At 38.0% G+C, this 26268-nt stretch overlaps 1 protein-coding gene and 1 non-coding gene across 8 annotated transcripts in view; one reads left to right on the top strand and one right to left on the bottom strand.

Moving 5' to 3' along the window:
- The window catches only part of ST7 (suppression of tumorigenicity 7), a 327721-nt gene that overhangs the window by 127053 nt on the left and 174400 nt on the right, over positions 1–26268 (bottom strand). For 5 of the 7 annotated variants that reach the window (XR_009454691.1, XM_059711627.1, XM_059711621.1 and 2 more), the window contains 4 exons: positions 24505–24580; positions 22370–22438; positions 19694–19848; positions 17384–17481 (listed from right to left, as the gene is read on the bottom strand). Coding sequence is in view for 6 of the 7 variants with exons in the window: in XM_059711627.1 (XP_059567610.1) it covers positions 17384–17481; positions 19694–19848; positions 22370–22438; positions 24505–24580 (398 nt within the window). In the remaining variant the exon portion in view is untranslated. The remainder of the gene's footprint in view (positions 1–17383; positions 17482–19693; positions 19849–22369; positions 22439–24504; positions 24581–26268) is intronic. The other 2 variants (XM_059711624.1, XM_059711625.1) reach the window with 1 other exon arrangement.
- LOC132211655 (U6 spliceosomal RNA) lies at positions 6745–6851 on the top strand. The gene has a single exon (XR_009447540.1). It is a non-coding gene; the product is annotated as a U6 spliceosomal RNA (small nuclear RNA).

The following is a 26268-nucleotide window of genomic DNA, read 5'->3' as shown; positions in this document are numbered from 1 at the left end:
ATGAACAAAACAACAGAGACTAGCATAATAACAAATCAATAAAGCAGATAGATAAAGAAGATTTAAAACAGGGGAAAAAGAAAGGAAAAATCAAATAAATAAAAGAAAAAAGAGGAAGAAAAAAAAAGTGAAGTGGCATTCATTTCAGCAGATTTTAGTGCCCCGTGGGGCTCCCTTTCAGTCCTACTCTTCTGTTCTGTCTGCCAATTCTGGGATTCCTGTGAGGTACTTAAGCGCTAACCACTGTCAGGAACTGTTCTCCTTTGGCTTTCAGCAATCTGCCTGAAGCTCCAAGTGATCCACCATTTGTGTCTGTCTCCACAGGCCTTGGCTGCAAGCAGGAGGGGCCATCTGCCCTGGAAAGTAGGTTTGTTAACAGCATGGGGCCCAGGGCTGGGTCAGCAAAGTTCCCAGTCCCCCAGGCCTCACCTCTGCCCGCCTTTGCCTGCTATCCAGCTGTCAATCACTCAAAAGTCTGTTTCTGAAATGGCTTTGGTGGTGGTGGTGGGGGGGGGGGATATTATTTAGCTTTCAGGAAAGTGGTGGGTGTGTTTCCCTGTCCTAGGGCTACTCCTCTGCAAGGGGCTCAAAATATTACTCTGCCCTCAGCTGAAAGAGATCCTTGTATGAAGACCAGGGGGGCAGCTGGAAACCTGGAGTTTTCATTAGCTCTCCAGTGCGGGCAATGTGCCAGTCTGGTTCCCAGGATAGTGGGGTGGACAGCCTTCTGCCAATCCAGTCATTGAAGCGCGTGAGACTGTTCAAACCTGTAGGCTTGGCCTCTGCTTTTGTTTCCCATGAAAAGGCCAAAACGCAGGGTGTGACATGCAGAGATCCCGAGGTAGGACAGGCTGTATCACCTAGGGCGGGTTTTTCCTTTTCCTGCCCTCGGGCTACTGGGAGCAGCTCACTCCTCTCAGGAAAAAATGGCCGTTTTGGTTTGGGGGCCTAGGACCAATACTCCTGGCTGCTGCTTTTCCACATCTCTCCACAATGCTTCCCACCCCAGCCTCTCCTTAGGCACCTCAAGTCCACACCTCCCTCCCTGCACCAAATCCTCGGGTGAGTAGCTGCAAATGAAAACTATGTGCTCTGGGTTTCAAAAAAGAAAGACTGAAAACTGTGCTGGCTTTCTCTACAGCAGGCTTCAATCTACCAGCTCCAGACCCCGCCGTGGCCAGCAGTCCTGCGGCCTTTCATGCTGGATGTTATGTGGGCACTGGTCTCGGCTGCGGTGCTCCCAGCTGTGGAGCCCAGCCTGGGTTCCAGGCCTCTATCTTCTGAGGGAATAGACCCGCCCGCAGCTGGGATCTCCCTCCTCATTCTCGGCCTGGCACTCCTGGAAGCTGGATCAGTTCCAACCTCACCCTTCCTACCGTTCTCCAGGTGTTTTCTGTCCTTTCTTGATATAAGTCTCCTCCTCAGCTGGACCTCAGTTAGTAAGCCCAGGTGAATGTTCTCTAATTTGGTTTTATTTCCAGTCTGGCCTTGGCAGGAGCTCTGCCTCTTCGGCTGCCATTTTTTCTCCTTCTCTATAATTTCTATTTGTTTTCACATCCAATCCATTCCATAATTCATTATTCAATTGGTTCTTGAGAAGCTAATATGTGCCTGGCACTGTTCTACTGAGATAAAAATAGTAAACAGATTTCTTAAAAATTCTTTCCCACCTGAAAGTGACATTCTAGTGAAGGGAGGAAATAAGCAGGTTAAGTAAATACAGACTGTCAGGTGGTGACTAGCTCCAAGGAGAATAAATAAAGAGGAAAGGATGTTAGGGAATATAGATGTGGCAAGCAGATGCAATTTTAAACAGAGCTGTTAGTGAAGGTGGGATAGGGAAGGCATATCGTAAAGATAACATTTAAGCAGAAACTGAAGCAGATCAGGGGGTGTGTCCCCAGAATGTCTGGAAGAAAAACACTCACGGAAGGGTTCCAGCGAGTGCAAAGATCCTGAGGTGGGAGTGAGTAGCAGGTTCAACGAACAGCAAGGCCAGTGAACACGTGGCAGAAACGAGGGCTGGTCTGCCTAGAGCAGTATAGGCCACTTTTAGTTTAAATTGTGAGACGAGAGACTACTGGACAGTTTTAAGCCAAAGAAGACATGATCTAACTTATGCTTTAAATGGCTCACTCTTGCTCCTTTGTGGAGAGTAGATGCTAGGGGACAAGAGTAGAAGTGTCAGACCAGTTGGAAGGTTATTACAACCCACATTGAGATAATGATGGTTTTAGATCAAGAGGCTGGCTGTGTACACAGTAAGAAGTGGTAGGATTTTAAATACACATTTAAAGGTAAAGCCAATATAATTTACAATAGTCAAATCCTATTAATGCTATGTCCAAATATGTCTCAAATCCATCCACTTATGACTGCCACCCCCAATTCCACACCCTCATCAGTTCCTGCCTGCATTACTATTATAATTGCTTACCTGTTGCCGTTCTTGTTCTTCATTCTCAACAATGTACCCAATAATCTTACAAAATGTAAGTTAGATCACATCCTTCCTCTGTTTTACATCAATGGCTTCCCCTGTACTTAGAATGAAATATAGATGCCTCATTATTTCCTTCAAAGTCCTAACTGACACACTTCCCACCTGCCTTTTCAAATTCATTTCATTCTCATCTTCTCTTTACATACTAAATGTAAACTCTCCAGTTTCAGGGTTTCTGCATTAGCTCATACTCTGTAAAATCATCCCCTGATATTCACACTTCAGGTCTCAGCAATAATGTTACCTCGTCATGGATACCCTCCTAGAGTAATTATCTAAATTGGCCCTGCTCCAGCTACCCTGTGTCATAACAGCCTTAATAGTTCCTTCACAGCACTTACCACAGTCTAACTATCGTCCAAGGCCCCTCTTCCCACTATGACCATTCCACTACAGCCACAATTGTTGTCTGTCTTGTTATCTACTATGCTTAGTGCCTAGAACTCAGTTTGGCACCTTGTAGGCACTCAAAAGATACTTGTTTTTAGAAAATAAATCCATCATTCCTTCTTCTCTTCCCTCCTCCCCTCCCCTCTCTAACCTAGCATTCATGGCTCATCACCTTACCACTTCCTTGACTATCCCTCATGTTTCTGGCATCCCTGTCTTTCTATTTAACTCACCCAACAACACCTGACTTTGCATCAACCCAGATATCTATCATTTCAGGCCAAAGGACACAATGTTTGGTTTGGAGGAACAACTAAAATATAATTTTCTAAAAACAAGTATCAGATGCACTCAAAAGGGAAAAAACTACGGTATATATGCAACTTCAGTTTTTATAAACCTAATGGTAACCGCACACAAATACCCCCAAACCAAGACATATAGCTTAAAAAAAGAGGAAACAGAGGAAAGATGTATGGAATACCACCAAACAAAAACAACAGACATAAATATAAAGGAAAAGAACCAAGGGAGGCACAGGCTACTGGAAAACAAAAGATAAAATGGCCATAGGAAGTCCTCACGCATCAATAATTACCCTAAACGTAAATGGTCTGAATTCACCAATAAAGCAGCACAGAGTAGCAGAGTGGATCAAAAAACAAAACTCAACCATATGATGCCTACAACATACACATCTAAGCTGCGAAGACAAAGGTAGATTCAAAGTAAAAGGGTGGAAAATGATTCTCCAAGCAAATAACAACCACAGAAAAGCAAGTGTAGCCACACTTATATCTGACCAAATGGATTTCAAGATAACAAGAGACAAAGATGGACACTTTATAATGATAAAGGAAACACTACATCAAGAAAACATAACATATCTTAACATATATATGCACCCAATCAGGGAGCATCAAAATATATTAAACAGCTACTCACAGAACTAAAGGGAGAAACAGATCAAAACACAGTCATAGTTGGAGACCTTAATACTCCATTGACAGCTCTAGACAGATCAACCAAACACAACATCAATAAAGACATATTGGCCTTAAATGAAACACTAGACCAAATGGACATAATTGACATTTACAGAACCTTTCATCCCAGAACATCAGATTATACATTCTTCTCCAGTGCACATGGAACATTCTCCAGGATAGACCATATGTTGGATCAAAAAACTAGCATGAACAAATTCAAGAAGACTGAATCCAAGCATATTCTTTGACCATGATGCCTTAAAATTAGAAATCAGTTGCAAAAAGGAAGTAAAGAAACCCACAAATACGTGGAGATTAAACAGCATACTACTAAAAAATGATTGGGTCTAAGAAGAAATAAAAGATGAGATAAAAAATATAGAGAGACACAAATGAGAATGACATATTAAAACCTCTGGAATGCAGTGAAAGCAGTAATAAGAGGGAAGTTTTTATCGTTACAGGCCTATCTCAAGAAACAAGAGAAATTCCAAGTAAACAACCTAACATCATATCTTAAAGTACTAGAAAAAGAAAAACAAAGGCAACCCAAAATCAGCAGAAGAAAGGAAATAATAAAAATTAGAGCAAAATTAATGAAATGTAGAACAAAAATACTATACAAAAAAATCAATAAAATAAAGAGCTGGTTCTTGAAAAGATTAATAAAATTGACAAACCCTTGGCTAGACTCACTAAGGAAAAAAGGAAAAAGATCCTATAGACAAAATAAAAAATGTGAGAGAAGTCACCACAGATATCATAGATATACAAAGTGTCATACTAGAATATTATGAAAGACTATATGTCACCAAATTCAATAACCTAGAAGAAATGGATAAGTTCCTAGAAATATAATCTTCCTAGACTAAATCATGAAGAATTGGAAGATCTAAATAGAATGATAAGCAGTGAAGAAATTGAAACAACCATAAAAAAATTCCCCCAAAACAAAAGTCCAAGACCAGATGGCTTCACCAGTGCATTCTACCAGGTGTTCAAAGAAGATTTAAAACCCATCCTTGTCAAACTTTTCAAAAAAAAATCTGAAGAAGAGGCAATACTTCCTAACACATTCTATGAGGCCAATGTAACTCTGATACCAAAACCTGGTAAAGATAACACAATAAAGAAACTACAGACCAAGATCTCTAATGAATACAGATGCAAAAATCCTAAACAAAATACTAGCAAATCGAATACAACAGCACATCCGAAAAAAAAAATACATCATGATCAAGTGGGGTTCATTCCAGGGGCATAAGGATGGTTCAACATACACAAATCAACTACATAATTCACCACATTAACAAAAGAAAGGATAAAAATCATATGATCTTATCAGTAGATGCAGAAAAAGCATTTGATAAGATACAACGTCCATTTATGATTAAAAGACTCAATAAAATAGGAATAGAAGAAAAGTACCTGAACATAGTCAAGGCCATATATGATAAACCCTCAGCTAATATCATACTCAATGGTGAAAAACAGAAAGACTCTTCTCTAAGATCAGGAACAAGAAAAGGATATTCACTCTCACCACTCTTAATACAGTGCTGGAAGTCCTAGCCAGAGCAATAAGACAAGAAAAAGAAATGAAAGGCATCCAATAGGGAAAGAATAAGTCAAACTGTCACTTTTTGCAGACCATGTGATTCTATATAGAGAAAACCCAAAGATTCCACCAAAAAACTTTTAGAAACATTAAACAAATACAGTCAAGTTGCAGGATACAAAATCTATGTGCAAAAATCCATTGCCTCCCGGTATACTGACAACAAAACTTTAGAGAAAGAAATGAAAAAAAAATTCCTTTTGCAAATGCAACCAAAAGAATAAAATACCTAGGAATAAACTTAACAAAGAATTACAAAGCATTATTAAAAGAGACTGAAAAAGACACAACAAAATGGGAAAATACCCATGTTCATGGATTGAAAGAACCAACATAGTTAAAATGGCCATATTACCTAAAACATTATACAGATTTAATACAATCCCCCATCAAAATCCCAATGTCATTTTTTTTTAAGAAAAATGAATGAGAAATCATCAGATTTGTATGGAACCACAAAAGACCCCAAAGCAATCCTGAGAAAAAAGAATGAAGCTGGAGGTATCACATTACCTGACTTAAAATTATACTGCAGAGCTACAATAATCAAAATAGCATGGTACTGGCAGGGAAACAGACACACAGATCAATGGTACACAATAGAGAGCCCAGCTATAAAATCACACGTATATGGACAGATAATTTTCAACAAAGGAGCCAGAAACACACAATGAAGTAAAGATAATCTCTTCAATAAATGGTGCTGGGAAAACTGGAAAGCCACATGCAAACAAATGAAACTGGATTACAGTTTGTCCCCATGTACAAAAATTAATTCAAAATGGATCAAAGAACTAAATATAAGATCCAAGACAATAAGTTACATAGAAGAAAATATAGGCACCAAACTTATGGATCGTGGTAGTAGAGAACATTTTGTGAAATTGACCCCAAAGGCAAGGTAAGTAAAGGCAAAAATAAATGAATGGGACTATATCAAACTAAAAAGCTTCTGCACAGCAAAAGAAACTCTCAACAAAGCAAAGTAAACAATCCAATCAAAAAGTGGACAGAGGCCCTAGCCAGTTTGGCTCAGTGGACAGAGCGTCGGCCTGTGGACTGAAGGGGCCCAGCTTTTATTCCATTCAAGGACACATGCCCAGGTTGCACGCTCGATCTCCAGTTGGGGGCATACAGGAGGCAGCTGATTAATGATTCTCTCTCATCATTGATGTTTCTCTCTCTCCCTCTCCTTTCTTCTCTGAAATCAATAAAAATATTTTTTTTTAAGAAGTGGGCAGAGAGTGCTCGCTTTGGCAGCACATATACTAAAATTGGAACGATACAGAGTAGATTAGCATGGCCCCTGCGCAAGGATGACACGCAAATTCGTGACGTGTTACATATTTTTAAGAAGCTTCACAGACAAAAAAAAGTTAAGGGAGTTTATCACCACCAAGCCAGCAATGCAAGAAATCCTAAAGGGACTGGTGTGAAGAGAAGAAATAAAAAGCTAAGAAAGAAAACAGGCACAAAAAATAGAAATGGCTACAAACAAGTACCTTTCAATAATAACTTTAAACAAAAATGGACTAAATGCTCCAATCAAAAGACATAGAGTGGCTGAATGGATAAAACAACATGACCCATATTTTGCTGTCTACAAGAGACCCACCTCAGAACAAGGGACTCACACAGACTGAAAGTGAAGGGATGGAAAAATATCTTTCAGGCAAATGGAAATGAAAAAAAAAAAGTTGGGGTAGCAATACTTATATCAGACAAAATAGACATCAAAGTGAAGGCCATAACAAGAGATAAGGAAGGCCACTTCATAATACTAAAGGGATCGATACAACAATAAGATATAACCCTGATAAACATATATGCACCCAATGCAGGAGCACCCAAATACATAAAAAAAAAAACCTCCTGGAAGATATCAAGGGAGAGGTCAACAACAATACAATCATAGTAGGGGACTTTAATACAGCACTGACATCACTGGATAAATCCTCTAGACAAAAAATCAGCAAACAAATAGCAATCCTAAATGACTCACTAGATCAGATGGACTTAATTGAGATCTACAGAACATTTCACCCCAAAGCCACAGAATATACGTTCTTCTCAAGTGCACATGGGACATTTTAAAAAACAGACCACATATTGGGTCACGAGCAAAGTCTCCCCAAATTCAAGAAGATTGAAATCCTACCAAGCATCTTCTCAGATCACAATGGCATAATATTAGAAATAAACTACAATAAAAACAACCCAAAATACTCAAACACTTGGAAGCTGAATAGCATGTTATTAAATATTGATTGGGTTACCAATGAGATCAAAGAAGAAATTAAAAACATCCTGGAAACTAATGACAATGAAAACACAACAATCCAAAACCTATGAAAGCAGTCCTGAGAGGGAAGTTTATAGCTCTACGGGCCTATCTCAAAAAACAAGAAAAAATGGTAGTAAATCATCTAATTCTACAACTCAAAGAATTAGAAAGAGAGCAACAAGAAAAGCCCAGAGTGAGCAGAAGGAAGGAGATAATAAAGATCAGAGCAGAAATAAATGACATAGAAACCCAAAAAACAATACATAAAATCAACAAAACCAAGAGCTGGTTCTTTGAAAGGATAAATGAGACTGATGAATCTCTAGCCAGGCTCACCAAGAAGCAAAGAGAGAGGACCCAAATAAACAAAATCAGAAATGATAGAGGCGAAATAACAGACCCCACAGAAATACAAATGATTGTTAAGACATACTATGGACAACTCTACTCCAACAAACTAGACAACCTGGAGGAAATGGACATATTCCTAGAAAAATACAACATTCCAAAACTCAATCAGGAAAAATCTAAAAATCTCAACAGGCCAATAACTATGGAAGAAATTGAAGCAGTCATCAAAAAGCTTCCAGCAAACAAAAGCCCAGGGCCAGACGGCTTCACAGAGGAGTTTTACCAAACATTCAAGGAAGAACTAAAACCTATCCTCCTCAGACTACTACAAAAAATTCAAGAGGAAGGAACACTTCCAAGGTCATTCCATGAAGCCAGAATCACCTTAATACCAAAACCAGGGAAAGACAACACAATGAAAGAGAATTACAGGCCAATATCCCTCATGAACATAGATGCCAAAATCCTCAACAAAATCTTAGCAAATCGGATCCAGCAGTACATCAGAAACAGCATACACCATGACCAAGTAGGATTTATTCCAGGGATGCAAGGATGGTACAATATCCACAAATCAATAAATGTGATACATCAAATAAACACATTGAAAGAAAAAAACCACATGGTCATATCAATTGATGCAGAGAAAGCATTTGACAAAATCCAACACCCATTTTTGATAAAAACTCTCAGCAAGGCGGGAGTAGAAGGATCATACCTCAACATAATAAAAGCCATATATGACAGGCCCACAGCCAACATCATACTCAATGGACAAAAACTAACACCATTTCCCCTAAGAACAGGAACAAGACAGGGATGCCCACTCTCACCACTCCTGTTCAACACAGTACTGGAAGTATTAGCCATTGCAATTAGACAAGAAGAAGAAATAAAAGGCATCCAAATTGGAAAAGAAGAAGTAAAACTGTCCTTATTCGCAGATGACATGATATTATACATAAAAAACCCTAAGACTCCATCAAAAAACTATTAGACTTAATAAATGAATTTGGCAATGTAGCAGGATACAAAATTAATGCCAAGAAATCTATGGCATTCCTATACACCAATAGTGAACTTACAGAAAGAGAGACTAAAAAAACAATCCCATTTACCATCGCACCAAAAAAATACCTAGGAATAAAAGACCTCTACTCAGAAAACTACAGGACGTTGAAAAAAGAGATAGAGGAAGACATAAACAGATGGAAGAACATACTATGTTCTTGGGTTGGTAGAACATCATTAAAATGTCCATACTACCCAAAGCAATCTATAAATTCAACGCACTTCCCATTAAAATACCAACGGCATATTTCACAGATCTAGAACGAATTCTCCAAAAATTCATCTGGAATAAAAAAAGGCCCCGAATAGCTGCAGCAATCCTGAGAGAGATGAACAAAGTAGGTGGGATCTCAATACCAGATATCAAGCTGTATTACAAAGCCACTGTTCTCAAAACTGCCTGGTACTGGCACAAGAACAGACATATAGATCAATGAAATAGAATAGAGAGCCCAGAAATCGACCTGAACCAATATGCTCAATTAATATTTGACAAAGGAGGCAAGAACATATAATGGAGTCAAGACAGTCTCTTCAATAAATGGTGTTGGGAAAATTGGACAGATACATGCAAAAAAATGAAACTAGACTACCAACTTACACCATACACAAAAATAAACTCAAAATGGATAAAGGACTTAAATGTAAGACGGGAAACGATACAAATACTAGAGGAATCCAAAGGCAACAAAATCTCAGACATATGCCGAAGCAATTTCTTCACTGATACAGCTCCTAGGGCATTGGAAACTAAAGAGAAAATAAACAAATGGGACTACATCAAAATAAAGAGCTTCTGCACAGCAAAAGAAACCATCAACAAAACAACAAGAAAGCCCACTGCATGGGAGAACATATTTGCCAATGTTATCACCGATAAGGGTTTATTTATTTTTTAAAAAATATATATTTTATTGATTTCTTACAGGGAGGAAGGGAGAGGGATAGAGAGTTAGAGACATCGATGAGAGAGAAACATCGACCAGCTGCCTCCTGCACACCCCCTACTGGGAATGTGCCCGCAACCAAGGTACATGCCCTTGACCGGAATCGAACCCGGGACCCTTCAGTCCTCAGGCCGACGCTCTATCCACTGAGCCAAACAGGTTAGGGCACCGATAAGGGTTTAATCTCCATCATTTATAGGGAACTCATACAACTTAACAAAAGGAAGATAAACAATCCAATTAAAAAATGGGCAAAGGACCTAAATAGACACTTTTCAAAAGAGGACATTCAGAAAGCCAAGAGACATATGAAAACATGTTCAAAGTCACTAGTCATCCAAGAAATACAAATCAAAACAACAATGAGGTGCCATCTCACACCTGTCAGAATGGCTATCATCAACAAATCCACAAACGACAAGTGCTGGAGAGGATGTGGAGAAAAAGGAACACTTGTGCACTGCTGGTGGGAATGCAGACTGGTGCAGCCACTATGGAAGACAGTATGGAGTTTCCTCAAAAAGTTAAAAATGGAACTCCCATTTGACCCAGTGATCCTACTTCTAGGAATATATCCCAAGAAACCAGAAACACCAATCAGAAAGGATATATGCACCCCGATGTTCATAGCAGCACAATTCACCATAGCTAAGATCTGGAAACAGCCTAAGTGCCCATCAGCAGAGGAATGGATTAGAAAACTGTGGTACATCTACATGATGGAATACTATGCTGCTGTACTAAAGAAGGAATTCTTATCATTTGCGACCGCATGGATGGAACTGGAGAGCATTATGCTAAGTGAAATAAGCCAGTCAATGAAAGAAAAATACCACATGATCTCACTCATTTATGGATAATTAAGACCATTATAAACTGATGAGCAAAAATAGATACAGAGGCAGGGCAACATCGAACAGACTGCCAAACTACAGCAGGAAGGCTGAGGAAGGTTGGGGGTGTGATGAGGGGAGGGTAAGAGATCAACCGAAGGACTTGTATGCATGCATATAAGCATAACCAATGGACACAAGACACTGGGGGGCATGGGAGGCTAGGGGAGGGTCAAGGGGAGAAAAAAAAGGAGACATATGTAATACTCTTTGTAATACTTTAAGCAATAAAACAATTAAAAAATAAAAAAATTAAATTAAATTAAAAAAATAAAAAGTGGGCAGAGGACCTGAAAATATACCTCTCCCAAGAAGACATACAGGTATATGACAAGATGTTCAACCTCACTGAAAATTAGGGAAATGCAAATCAAAACTATAATGAGATACCACCTCATACCTGTTAGAGTGGCCATTATCAACAAGATAAGCAATAAACAAGTGTTGGAGAGGTTGTAAAAAAAAGAGAACCCTCACTTACTGCTGATGGGAATGTAGACTACTACAACCACTATGGAAAGCAGCCTGGTGATTCCTCAAAATTAAGAATCGAGCTACCATACACCTCTCCTGGGTATATACCTGAAGAACTCGAAATCATGTATTCGCAAAAATTATGCACCTCTTCGTTCATGGCAGCATTATTCACAGTGGCCAAGACATGAAAACAACTTAAGTGTCCTGCAATAGAGGACTAGATAAAGAAGATGTGGTCCATATACACAATGGAATAGTACTCAGCCATAAGAAAGGATAAAATAGCACTATTTGCAACAACATGTATGGATCTTGAGAACATTATGCTATGTGAAATAAGTCAGTCAGAAAAATCTAAAAACCATATGATTTCACTCATATGTGGGATATAAAACTAACATCCATGAACACAAACAGCAGTGTGGTGTTGCCAGAGGGAAGTGGGTAGGAGGGAGCGGGGATCCTAAAATAAGGTGACAGGAGATTTGACTTTGGGTGGTGGGCACACGGTACAATATACACATCTTGTAACAAAACCCATACCTCAAACCTATATGTTCATGTTGACCAATGTCATCCCAATCAAGTTAATAAATAAATATTTTTTATAAATAAATAGGTTATATAAAGTTTGGTTATAAAATCTGGAAATTTATATACCAGGCAAATATCAATCCAAATAAGCTAGAGTAGCCCATCTTATTCATACAGATTAAAAAGAAAATCTAGGCAGAAAAATATAAGGGTCAAAGGTTACTATATATCATCAGAATAATCATCAGCATAAGTGCTTCTGACAATATATCCTCAAAATACATGCAGCAATAATTAATGAAACATGGAAAAAATCAGATAAATAAACTATTGAAAGTGAATGTTCTATCATATCCCTCTCAAATACTGAAAAAGCAAGCAGACAAAATAAGCTAAGATACAGAAGATTTGAACAACATGGTTAATAAAGCTCAAACTAGCAAATAATTCAAACTTTGATAACCAACAGGGACCGCATTACTTTCGAGCACAGATATAACTTTTATGAAAACTAACTATGTACTAGGCCTCAAAAATTCTCTCCATATAAAGATATGATCTTTGTTCTCTAAGCATGATGTAAAAAATTATTGACAAGGGGAAAAATATAATATATAGGACAAGATGAAAATATAAGGCAATAAAGAAATACTTAGAATCAAATGGAGCTAACTGTTCAACTTAAGAAATTGGTAATTTAAAAAAAAGCAAACAGAAAAGAGGAGAAGGAGAAGAAACAAAGCAGTACTATATTGGCAGAAAATGCTGGGGAAAAGTTGAGAATATAAACTAAACCAAATCCTAGCTCTTTTGAAAAGATTAATAAAAGACATTCCTCTAGCAAGATTAATCAGAGAAAAATAAACAAAAAGGTAAATAAACAGAATATAAAATGAAAAGGGAGGAAAAAAATAACAGTATTTTTTTAAATCATGGAATAACGTTATGAAAAGCTATATGCAACAAGTATAGTCTCAAAACAGCCTAATACAGAGCAACATGGGAATAGTCATGTATCACTGATGAAAATTTACACAATCATAAGAGCCATTCTGGAGAGTGTACTCTCCAGACATACTGAAATCAAACATGCACATGCTCTAATACCCAGCAATCTTACTCCCAGACATACACCATAGTGAAAGCCTCTCACATGTCTATAAAGATGTTCACTGTAGCACTGCTGGGATAATGGAAAATTGAAGGTAATTGGGTCCTTTTAATTTACATTATTTTAAAAATAAATGTTCCCATTTATAATGAAGGTAGAAAATCAGTATAATTAAACCAGTAACAAAGAAGTGTCATACTCAACAAGAAGCTGGGAAGCAAAGGTCACAGGTACAAAGCTCTAAGTGGGAATTTGTATGCCATACTTTTGATTCACCAACTCAAATATTTTTTGACTGTGTCTTTGTACAAGGTACTGTGCAGAAAAACAAATATCATACCAGCACTCAAGAAGCTCTAAATCTAGTGAACTTCAATTATACTTTTGTATGCTTTAAAAATTCAGCTCAAAAAACCTGTCTCTCTCTGTTCATTTAGCCCTAATCTTTCCTTAATGAAGGGATCACATGAGTAAGTGATTTGAGATAAACATTGAATATAGGAATAACTGTGAAAAAAAGAGGTCAGGAGAAATGGTACTATATTATCTCAAAACTGACATGTTTTCTTTAGTGAGGGAGCCCCACAGAAGAAGCTCGAATATTAAGCATCCCCATGAAAGCTTAGTTCTCGTATGGAAACTTGGGTAAGATACAAATCAACTCTGCTCAAAATCCTTACATGATTAGGTATGTATTTGTAGGAACAAAGAAAAGGGGGTAGACAAATATATATTGAACGACGAGTGTTGGTTACTTCAATGAGAAAGCATGGTAGGAATGGAGGGGATATATATCATTACTTCCTTCTTTTTGACTTGTTACAATGAATATAAATTATTTCTGTAATTTAGTAGGACACCCATGGTGTGTGTAAATTAAATGAAATGGTCTATGTAAACTTCTTAATAAATGTCTGGCACTTGGTAATACTCATGTAACTTACTGATAGACAAAAGCTGAACTAGAGAAAATGCTGAGGATGCAGGAAGGATCCAAGCCCAGGGATGAGGTCATTGCAGTTTTCTCTGGCTATTTTTACAAAGAGCCATAACTGAGAACACAAGACGGATGGTTAGATTATTACATTTTGAATTAAAAATAGCCTGGCCTGTGTGGTTCAGTGGTTGAGAGTTGACCTATGAACCAGGAGGTCACAGTTCAATTCCCAGTCAGGGCACATGTCTGAGTTACGGGCTTAATCCCCAGTGTGGGGCATGCAGGAGGCAGCCAATCAAAATGAATCTCTCTCATCATTGATGTTTCTATCTCTCTCTTCCTTCATCTTTGAAATCAATAAAAATATATTTTAAAAAAATAATAATAGATGTTGCCCTGGCCCAGTGGCTCAGTTGGTTGGAGAGTCATCCTGAAGAAAAAGAAATATCATACCAGTAAAAAAAAAAATTGAATTGGTGAATCAGAGCTATGGCATATAGATTTATCATCTTTACCAGTGAGGCTGAGCATGGGTTTGACACCGTCAAAGGCATATAGAACATGCCTTTAGTTGATACATGTAAGGAAGTTTTAGAAAAAGGGAAAGTTTATACAAAGTATCTATATTTTTATATAGGATCTGATGTTGTGGGTTGAATTGTGTCCTCTAAAAAGACATATTAACATCCTAACCCTTGGTGCCTGTGAATGTGACCTTATTTGGAAATAGGGTCTTCGTGGCCGTAATCAAGTTAAGATGAGATCGTAAGTCCAATTCTAAATCCAATAAGTGTGGTGTCCTTATGGAAAGATGAAAATCTGGACACCGAGATACAGGTACACGGGCAAGGGGGGAACTGCCATGTGAAGTAATGCACCTGTAAGTCAAGGAGTGCCAAGGACTGCTGGCAAGAGAAGATGCTTTCCTAGACCCTTCAGAGGAAGGCTGTGTGGCCCAGCTCACCCTGCGCTCTGGACTACTGGTCCCCAGAATGGTGAGAGAACAAATTTCTGTTATTTAAGTCACCCAGTTTGTGATACCACAGCCCTAGAAAATGAATACACCTGGTCATAAACGAATCACAGGTTGGCTTTAAGCTAAATTTAGGTGGGTGGATTTTTGGACTCCCTGCCCAGCATGTATTCCACTGCATGAAGACTTTCCCTTAAGATCTATATTTGAATTAGGTCAGTAAATGGAATTGTAAGTATAAAATAATATTAAATAAAATCAAACCATAGTAAAGATGTATTAATTTTAATCATGTGAAATTTTATATGCATATACTAAAAATGATGAAAACCCGAATGAGACTGATGGAAAACAACTGGAATTAAAATCTTCCACGTTTGTTTTTCCTATGAAATTGCTTGAACATATAATACAGAAAATCAACAAAATCTGCTCTTCCATGTGTGCCTGTACTAGGCTAATTAAGGGTTAAGAAAAAACAATAAATATAAAACACCTGTTCAAGGCTGAATGCAGCTGTGCCAGGTTAAGATAAAGACCCCGTCCTTCATAAAATTCTCAGCTCTTTCAGAGCTGGTGGAACTGGTTGAGTTTCTCTGCTATATCAAGGGATGAAACTTCTGCAAGTTAAAAAGCTTGAGGGCAAGTTCATGTCTCTGCAGAAATCTTTTCTTAAAATTAGCACTTATACATTATAACAAACATTATTTAAATTTTTCTGTCAACCACAAGAATTAAATCCTGAGAGATCCCTTTTCAGTGCATCTATCACCTTCAGTCCAATAAAACCACTTCAGAATCTCTCTCCTCTTGTTCCTATCCTCAGTCTGGGGACGATACTGCTACTGAAGGAGGAGCCAGAATCCACACACACACCTCACTTAGATGCTGTGACCTGCAGAAATCACCAGGCACGGGCGTGGAGTGCAGGCCTCGCCCCTGGGGCCTCGCAGGAATCACTTCCTTTCCAGAGACAAGTTGAGAAAAGACTCACTAGGTCTACACAGTCTATACTCAAACCCAAAGCTGAGATTGGATAAGATACCGCTTCTTCCTGGTCCCTCAGTTCTTTCATTTTTATAATGAACAGTTACCTAGTCTCCTAACCCAGAAGACAGCAGAAGGAAATGTTGATCAAGGTTTTCTGAAACTGTATTTAAAAAGGAAATGGTTTATAAATACAATTCACACTACTGTTAGTTTCTTTATTTAAAGTGTTTATTTTTTTAAAATGTAGAAGAGTTTATCAACTGGTTTCTCTTAAAAGCACTGCTTTGATTTTAAATTACATAATAACAGCCTCCCTTGTTCTCTTTCATTTTGAAACTCTACTAATAAAGTATCCTGACTCAAGAATCTAGGAAAACACTTGAAATGACTACAATACAATCAGGTCATAATATTATTAAATTTAAGGGTAACAAATTGATCCATAGTTTATTCAAACATTCCTAACTACTACACATAAAAAAAAGTCAGTTCGCTAAAATGGCTGATCTCATTCTTGGCTTCCAGCTATCGTCTCAAGAGTTTAATAAGGACATCTATTGAGATTTCTTTAATATGCCAGTCACTCTATTAAATATTTTGGATGTATTATCTCATTTAATCTTTGCAACAATTCCAAGTAGTAGTTATTATTATTATTTTATTATGTTACTAGAGGCCCAGTGCATGGATTTGTGCATATTGAAAGAAAATTAGAAGGTAGCTGGCAGGGCAGGACTGAGCGAGATGGGGCCGGACACACCCTGGAGCCAACCTCCAGCGGTCCCTCCCCGCTGGCCGCACCTGGGGTGGTGCCGAGGGTCGAAGGGTGTCTGTGGAGTGAGCAGGGTTCCTCCAGCAGATGGTGTCCCTTGTCCTGGCCTATGGGGATTGGGCCAAAACCAGCAGTCCGACATCCCTCACGGGGTCCCAGAGTGCAAGAGGGTACTCTGCGAAGTTGCTGTCACTCGGCAGCTCCTGTGTTGAGCGTCTGTCCCCTGGTGGTCAGTGCCTGTCATACCTACCAGCCGGTTGGCCGGTCGCTTAGCCTTTCATACATATAGATTATTGGATTGTTATTGTTATTCTCTTTTTTACAGATGAGGAAACAGGGCATAGAGAAGTTGAGTAACTTGCCCAAGGATCATTCACTTAGTATGTGGAGAGCTAGAGCTGGACCCCAGATAGTCTGGCTCTACTGCCCATGGAACCACCATGCCATGACTGGTATTCTCTGCTATAGCCACTCAGTGGGCTCCTCCTTCTCTCTCTGAGTCAGGTTCATTGCTATGTTCCCAAACCATAAATTCAAACTCACATCTCTCATCATTTTCACTGCTTCCCTGGTCCTCCCAAGTCTTCTGGCACACATTGCTAGCCTTCTTTTGATGTAGACCAAGACATTGGTGTCTCGTCCTGAAAAGGAAGATATAGAACACCAAAATTAAAAAAAAAAAAAGAAAAGAAACAAGAACTTTCAGCTCATCAGCAGGAAGAAATACAGAGGCCCATTTGCCAGGCTTTTGAGGTAAAATCTCAGATAGAAAAGACTGCTTCTTAGTTTTTCCTTACTTCCAGGAAAACTGACAGCTCTGCTAACAGAGTAAAGTGAAAGTCCTTAGAACTTCCAAAGGTCAAATCACGTGACTGACTCTCTAATCCATGCTTTTGAGTTAGGATGTTCAGTATTTGATAAATAAAATCATCTGCCACCAAGTGCTGGGAAAACGAACATACCCACAATGCATGCGGTTTACAAGCAAGAATTCCACATTCTGCAAGTGTGCATACTTTTGGTAAAGAAGCAAGAGGTGAATCTCAGGTTGCATCCTAATGAATATTTTTTTTCCTTCTTGACATTAAGTCTGGAGAAGCCTCATTTTGAACTTCTGTTTTATATTATTCTTTCCCAAACATTAGTGACATCATAATCATCTCCAGGTCCCCAAAGCAGTCGATTTTAGATGGCAATGTAATACATTCCAGATATGACAACAGAGTATGCAACAAAATGAAAAACTTATCCTAGTGTTAGAGAAAGCACTGACAAGCTAAACAGTTATAATAATAGTCACCAAAATGGCTCTTAAAAAGTACATTAACAACTTCTTATCTTAATCTTTTATTTAATTATATGTCCTTTTGGGTATGTTTCCAGACCAGTAAGAACATACATGTGCTTAATCCTCAATAAAATTACCATGTTTGTGAAAAATATGACACACCTGTTATAGATTAAGTACATGTACAATATGCAGCTATTAAAAGATGTTAAGGCTAAAGTCCTAACTTCTCAGGTTTTAAACAATGAGAACAAGATGTGTGCTGAAAATCTGCCAAGTACCTACAAATTATTTTAAAGATGTGATTATATATTTTGGATATATTAAGGCAATAGGTTGAAAGGATTTAATATACAGAAGAAAAGAAATAAAGAAAATTTCTTAAATTATATTATAGGCTTTGTAATTTTATGTATTAATCCCCATTTAGTTCACAAAATGACACTAATATGTCTTCAAAATTTATTCTTATACATATCTTTTAAAAGCAAGATACATTTGGTGATTAGATACTTAATTTACATATATTTACTGCAAAATATAAATAAAAACCTATATATTAATGTGAAACTACTCATGTATACACAGGCCATAATGAGTAATTACTCAGTCACAGGGAGTAATGCACTCGGTTTCTGCACCAAATCCAAGTGTAACACTAATATTTAATTTTATAATCGCAAATATGAAGGAGATACACTCTTATGCTCCAAGTGGCACGAGGGAGAAATGAGGTGAGAGAAATTCCACCTTAAGGAAATAACCCAAAGTCAGGATGGACGATGAAAACACTCTCTCTCACGAGGATTACTAAATTTCAGTTTAAACAATCAAGAAACTGACAAGTCGGGGGGGGGGGGGGGGCGGGGCGGGTAGGGAGGGCTTCAGAAACGATTTTGTAGTCCTGTTTTTATACCATTCCCCCAAAACATTACTGACTCTCAGTTCAGTGTACTGCAGTTAAAGGTCTCGTTTTAAAGTTATCTTAAATAAAAGAAGACATCATTTTTAAAGTGAAAATAAGATAAATTAGGAACTCTTCCTCTTCCTCTTTCTCTCTGGAAGTCAACACCAATGCTTCCTAAATAAGAGCTAAATACTGAGACAATCATCAATAACTGTTATTTTCTTAATGGTCCTATTTCAGCCCATGCTATAAAAGACCCATAAAATAAAACCTTTGATAACATTAACACTAATTTAAGTGCTATTTCCCAATTAGGACTTAAAGTTATGGGGCAAAGAAGCACTTGGTAAACAGAAATATGAAAAAAAAATCTAGGGAGAAAAAAAAGGTTACCACTAAACGTTATTACCATTTACTTTTAGAATTAGGAATCTATGGACAGAAAAGAGAATCTGGACATTAATCCAAACAGTAATGAAGCTCTAAGTTAATTATGTACTGCACTTTTATGGGAAGGAAAAAACAAGAATAAAAAAAGGCAAAAACCAGTATTTATACCCATCTAGAAGAATCATATTTTGAACTGGCCTGAAAATTTGCTCTGATTAATCATGTGACAATTCTGATCCCCAACACCTCAACCTGGAGGAAACCTTACTGTGTTGGGCTTCATATTGGGATCCATGATGCTGTAGCTGCTGAGAACGCCGGTAGCAGCCATCTCCAGCCTTCAGGGCCTGCTTAAATAGCTTTTCCGCTTCAGCAATGGTCGTTGCTTCCTCTTCGGCCAAGAGAATATAAGCAGTTGCACACCTGCCCATTCAGATAATAGCCACCGTTAATTACAAATTCAAGGACATTGTAATAAGTGTAGGAGTGCATGCAGAAGGGCAAGGAGTTAACGCCAAAACATGCAGAGCGGCCAACTGGTTCATGCACCCATTTGTAGTTGCTGACACAAAGTAATGGTACAAAAGAAATGTATTTTAGCTTAAGAGATAGGATGCACAGTGTTAGGAGCATGGGGCTCACATGTGGACTCTGCCCCTTATTAGTGTGTCACTTTGGGCAAGTTATTACTCTGCCTCCCTGATGGAGAGAGAACATGGGATCTATTTGTTCACAATGTTGTTGTGAAGGTGAAGTAAGGGGATGAATGTAAAGTGCTCTCAGTACAGTAGCCAGCATGTGGTACATGCTCAATAATGTCAACTAACAATAGTGATAATAATAGCTGTTATTAAATATCTCCTTCCAACACTCAAAGTTAGAGGTACGATATATAAGTTTACTTCTGTTTACTAAATATAGAGTCTCTATTCTCAAACACAGATTCAGAAAGAAGTAAGTTACTCGCTGAAAAAAACAGCACTCAACATCTCCTTACTGTTAGCACTGATTTTCTATGTCAGAGAACACTAGAACCTCCGGGCATTGCTATTTCTGAAAAGCTCAAAATCTGATTCAGCCTCAGTAGCAAACAAGAGTTAAATCTCATGCCTTTAACAATAATAGCTACCACCTGTTGCTTAGTATACCTTAAGCCAGTGGTTCTCAACCTTGGCTGCACATTAGAATCACCTGGGAATCTTTTTAAAATCCTGATTTCTGGGCCTCATCCTCCGGAAATTCTGTTTCTTTGTTATGGGGTGGGGCCACAACATTAGTAATAAAGAAACAGAATTTCCAGAGGGTGAGGCCCAGAAATCAGGATTTTAAAAAGATTTTAAAATCTAATGTTGTTCCTCTAAGGTAGGAAGCCAGAAAGGATAAGCAGGTAACTAATGAACAAGGGGAACTCTTGGAAATTTAAACCTTCTAAACCACATAAGAACAATCCAACTGCCAAAGAAAAAGAGTGTAATAGAGAAATGTGGAGGCCAGAACCGACCACACAGGCCTTCATCTGCTCAGGTCCCTTTTGGTTCCATCCTCTCCACGGTCTCTCTTGTGGTCATTTCCCTACTTAACGGAACCTCCATCCAACCACAAGAGAGAAAATTAACAGAAAATAAAACCAAATGCTACTTTTACTATTCATAAACTGCATTGGCCAGCTAGGAAAAGGAGGCTGAACTGATGGCTAATGTGAGGTTTTAGGTTACTACTAGCTCATCTTAGCCTTGAGGAGGGGTCTTACAAGTCCTTAGCCAGTCCATCCAGTTTCAGGCAGGACTGGTCAATGAAGCTTAAACAGAATGTGGTGCGATAGGGATGGAAACGCCCAGAAAAAAGCTGTAAACCAATTACTCTGGAGGGCAGTAGATATAACCTGGCAAGAGCAATGATGATACCGAAACTGCCCAATAATTCACTACAGAAAAGAATGGTATAGGCATTAGGAAGCAATACTTAAGGCTATATGGGTCAAAGGTAATGAAGTGAAAATTGAGATTATAATACGAGTGGTAGATACAGTATCTGAGGAATTAGCTGTAAGATTATAGTTGGTGGACTGCAAACTCAAGACAGGTTGGAGCTAGCTTGCTTGCTTTGGTCATTTATATTACAAACTAGTGCCCTGGTGCATGGATTCGTGCACATTGTAAGGAAATTAGTTAGAAGGTGGCCGGCAGGGCAAGACTGAGCAAGACAGACTAGACAGCCCTGGAGCCAATCTCCCACAGTCTCTCCCCACTGGCTGCACCTGGGGTGGTACCACGGCTCGAAGGGTGGCTGTGGAGTAAGTAGGGTCCCTCTGACAGGTGGGGTCCCTCGGCCTGACCTGCAGGGATCAGGCTGAAACCAGCTCTCTGACATCCCCTAGGGGTCCAGGATTGTGAGAGGGCGGTTCTCAGGTGATGCACCCCCAAATCAGGCTCCCTCCTCTCTGGTTCCGGGGTGCATCACCCGAGAACTGCCACTGCCAAGTCACTGCAGCTCAGCAGCTCCTGTGTTGAGCGTCTGCCCCCTGGTGGTCAGTGCACGTCATAGCTACCTGTCGGAGCATCTGCCCCCTGGTGGTCACTGCACATCATAGCTACCGGTCAGACGGTCACTTAGCCTTTTATATATTACAAATAGTATTTTAGGAGGAGAGGCAGAGTAGCACTACTGGCCAAGAAAACATACATCTATGTGAAAATTTATGGGGTAGAAACATGCTAAGAGCTTGTGAGTGAAGGAGAAAAGAAAGAGCAATAGAAGTGCTAATGGTTGGGCAATACAGAACAGACTGCTCAGCTCAATGGAAGATACAGATGGTGCATCCTTGTCACAACACAATACACATACAGATGTAAGAAAATGAGGTGATGGGGGTGTTGACCATCCAGATATCTGATAGAAGTCTCATTTGGTTAGAAGTAGAGCACCCGACAGGTTCTTGACTTACTTTGGTAACAATTTTATCTCCCAGATGGTAGAGGAAGCAATTAGGGGAACTTCAACTCTGGACCTAATTCTGACCAAGAAGAAAAAAATAGTTGGTGAAATGAAAATCGATAGGAACATTCAGAGAGAGTTACTGTGTCTTTTGGAGTTTGGGGTAATCAAGGAGGGTAAGGTGAACTTCAAAAAATTCAAAGAAAAGAGGTATGATTCAATGACATGAGACGCAGGAGGAAAATGGTTTAAGAAGGTTGGGTAGTGTCCAAATGTCCAACTGTAACTACAATCACTCTGATCCTCTCAGGAAGAAAAGAGGGTGACAATTAAGTAACCAATATGGCTGCACAGAGATCTCCACAAGGTCAGATTTTTAAAGGACATGTAAAAAAAGATGGAAACAGGGTGTGTAATGAAGGACTATAAAAGAGTTAAATGAGCTTATAAGAATAATGTCAGGAGAGCTAAAAGTTCAAATTAGCTTAAGCTTACAGAACAAAATAAAGACAAAACAAAAAATGCTAAAGACAGCCATTTATTCCCTGTTTTTAAGTTATGTTTAAGGCCTTGTTACCATCCCCATTTCTCCAAAATCATCACAAAAATAAATAAACAAAATGACAAACAACAACACAACAACATTAAATCAAGGAAAGTTTATAATTAGGAGCAGCAGATAAAGAGAAAGCAGTATTTTCTAATTCCTATTTTGTTCCTGGCTTCTCCATTAAGGAGAATGATTGTCAGACTGAAAAAGGGAGAAGAAATTAAACTCTAAAATGGGTAAAAAGATGTCATAGCAAATAACTAATCTATCCTAAATCGACTACCATACTGGGATGGGCAAATCCCAGGAAGCCAACAAACATAGGCAGGCCAAGGAATAGTTAAGAACTCACAAAGAATGGGGAAGCACTAGAAGATGAGATGACCAATGTAGTATAAATGTTCAAAAGGGGGAAGAAGGCAGACTTCCCAAACTACAGAACAGTGATTTGGAAAGATATTCTAATGGATTATGAAAGGGATAGTCTCCAAGCATTTTAAAAAGAAAGTGAACACTGGAGCTAGCTTAAGTTCACTAATACTACACCAATCAGTTTGCACTAGCTAATTTACTCTAATAGATTTACTATCCATCGAAGATCCATAGCTACACTGGCATTCTTAAAATAAAAATGGAGGAGTATGGGCTGAATCATGGTGGCTTAGTAATTAACTGAACAATACCAAAGGATGATGATTTCTACATGTCATGTCCCAGGGATCTAGCCCTGACGCTGCTATTTTTATCAGAAACATGGATGACACACAGAAGGCAGGCACATCAATTTTGTAGATGACAAGAAACTGGAAAATAAATATGCTGCACAACAGAATCAGAAACCACATAGATCAACAGGTTATAATGGCAGGATTTCCAACTCTCAAGTGAGTATTTTTTCTGAGATCGCTGAAGAAGATTCTGTGACCTTCTTCAGAAAAAAAATCATAAAATAGTTTAACAATGACCACTTGGCTGGGCGAGTGTCGAGGTGATTCAAGCACCAGATGGGTGGCGGAGCTAAATGACCTTTAAGATCTCTGCCAACCCTGAGCTTTTATGACTCCAACTTCAAGAATCTTTCTCATTTTCTGAGATCTCCAGAAGAGATTTCCCAGTCTTCCTTGGTAACCCATAGATTGTTTAACAACACCAAGCACAGCCTTTCCTCTTATCTTTGCCTTGATCTTGAAGTATTTTTAAAAGTGTAATTTTCTCACCTTAGGTTTTTATTATGTTTTCCCCACTAGCAGAAGTTCTATCTAGAAATTGTGATGGCACAGATGAGCATTCTACACCTGTAAAAGTTTCCCTGTCAAAATGTTTTAAGTATGTAAAGAATAGTATTTATTTTATGTACTTACAATATCCCATGGATAGCCCTTAGAGGATTTAATTTAGCATCACAGCAAACCACTGAATTGCTCTCTAAAATTACTAAAACCACCTTCACAAAAAGTCTTTTTATAAACTAATGTTCCCAAAATAATTCTCAAGTTCAAATGCATAGTTTAATATTAGTATCCTATCAATGGCAACTCTATACATTCAGCAAAGAATAAGTTTTCCCTTTTAAAAGCAAGATTTTTCCCACTTACTCATTTATCTCTAATGCTTCGTGAGCTGCCGAAATCCTAGCTTGGGGGTTTCTCTCTCTCCAGGCTTTCTGCATTACTATTTTAGAAAAAGAAAAAAAAGCAAGTCAATCAATACATATAATTAGGAAGACTCAGTACAGGACAACAGCTGAATTAGTAGCATTAGGCTTGGATTACAGGGGAATTTTTCACTACCAAGAGCATCAGCCCAATCCTTCAAAGTCACACAAACACATTCTAACTTGCTATTCAACTGTCCTCCAATTGCTGATAACAAAACTTTCTTATGCTCACAAAACTACAGATCTAAATCTTATAAACCACTAGACTTGTCTCAATAGACTTTGGTAGTAGTTTGTACATACTACTAATGCACATTGTCATAGACTAATACGTGCATTAGCTATTTGTAATGTGTTTGTTTTTAATGGAATACAAAGGTGAACCATATGTGTGGAATGCTGGTATCTTCCACAAAATATTATAATATCTTGCGTTTACATGGGGACCATGCTGGAAAATTCATTTAATGCTTACAGTTTGTGCTAAAAACAGTGTTTCCAAATTCACTTTGTATAAATTTTTCTATGAGTGTATACAGGTGTAAACAAAACAGAGCTACAGATGTAAACAATACAGAGCTAACTGAAACACTAACACTAGACTTGTCTCAACAGACTTTGCAAGGAAAATAAATAAAATAAACCTTAAAGGCTAATTTGTCTTCTATAATCTTAGAAAAAATCTTGATTAAGATTTCTTAATCAAGAAGAGGCACTCTAGCAGACATTTAATATTTATTTTGCTCATTAATGCTGCTTGTTGTTAAAGAATACATATTGTACACATTTTGAGATGACATTGCTCTAATTTCTTCCTTCTACACAGACACAACATAATTTCTATTAGTTATTTCCCCAAACACTTGTCACAGGCTCTGGATATTAGTACATTTTAAAAACATCTGAAGAATTATCAGTTGGGTCAGGAAAAAGTACATTAGGCTTTTGCTTAACATGTGTACCTGTTTCCAGTGTTTGCTGCAAACGTAGTTTTCATATACCAAAGTAGTTTGTGAGTATATCGTGGGAAGCTCAATGCTTGAAATATTTTTTTTACTATGATGTTCCACCATGGCAAAGAGTACCATTTTAGAAAGAGTAACAATCTCCTTATTTAATTTGTTCTATAGTTTTTTATCTTCTAAGTTATTTTCTTAGAGTATGTATGTATTCCTTTTCTTAAAGATTTTTTTCACCTATTTACTTTACGTTTGGTAATATCAAAAATATCAGTAGGATTATTTATAACTCAAGCAGTGTCAAATGCATGCTCAACAAATTCTTTTCTAGGATGGAAAACAAATATGGATTCCAATTGAATGGGGATGCCCCCATTCAATTCTAATGAATCAATAAATAGACATATAAATCTCTATAATATACTCTTTAACCATTTGGATTCACTGACTCCCAATTTCTAACCAGAATATCATTAGGAAAACGTGACCCTTCCTCCTATTTCAACCAAGGATTTAATTCACTTCATATAAGATTTATAAATATTTAAAACATGTAAATCCAACCTTGGAATATTTAAAAATAACATTTTAAATTATAATGAGGGGACTTATTTCCACACCACTACCTCATTGTGATAAAGCCTTTATTTAGGTATCAGAATTCTGAGTTCCACTAGTCAATCTCCAATTTAATTTTTGTGTTATTAAATAATTTTTTCAATTACAATTGACATACATTAGTA

The sequence above is a fragment of the Myotis daubentonii genome, chromosome 10 (assembly GCF_963259705.1).
Source record: "Myotis daubentonii chromosome 10, mMyoDau2.1, whole genome shotgun sequence".
NCBI lineage: Eukaryota > Metazoa > Chordata > Mammalia > Chiroptera > Vespertilionidae > Myotis > Myotis daubentonii.
The sequence above is the reverse complement of the archived record's forward strand: the minus strand, read 5'-3'. Positions and strand labels throughout refer to the sequence as shown.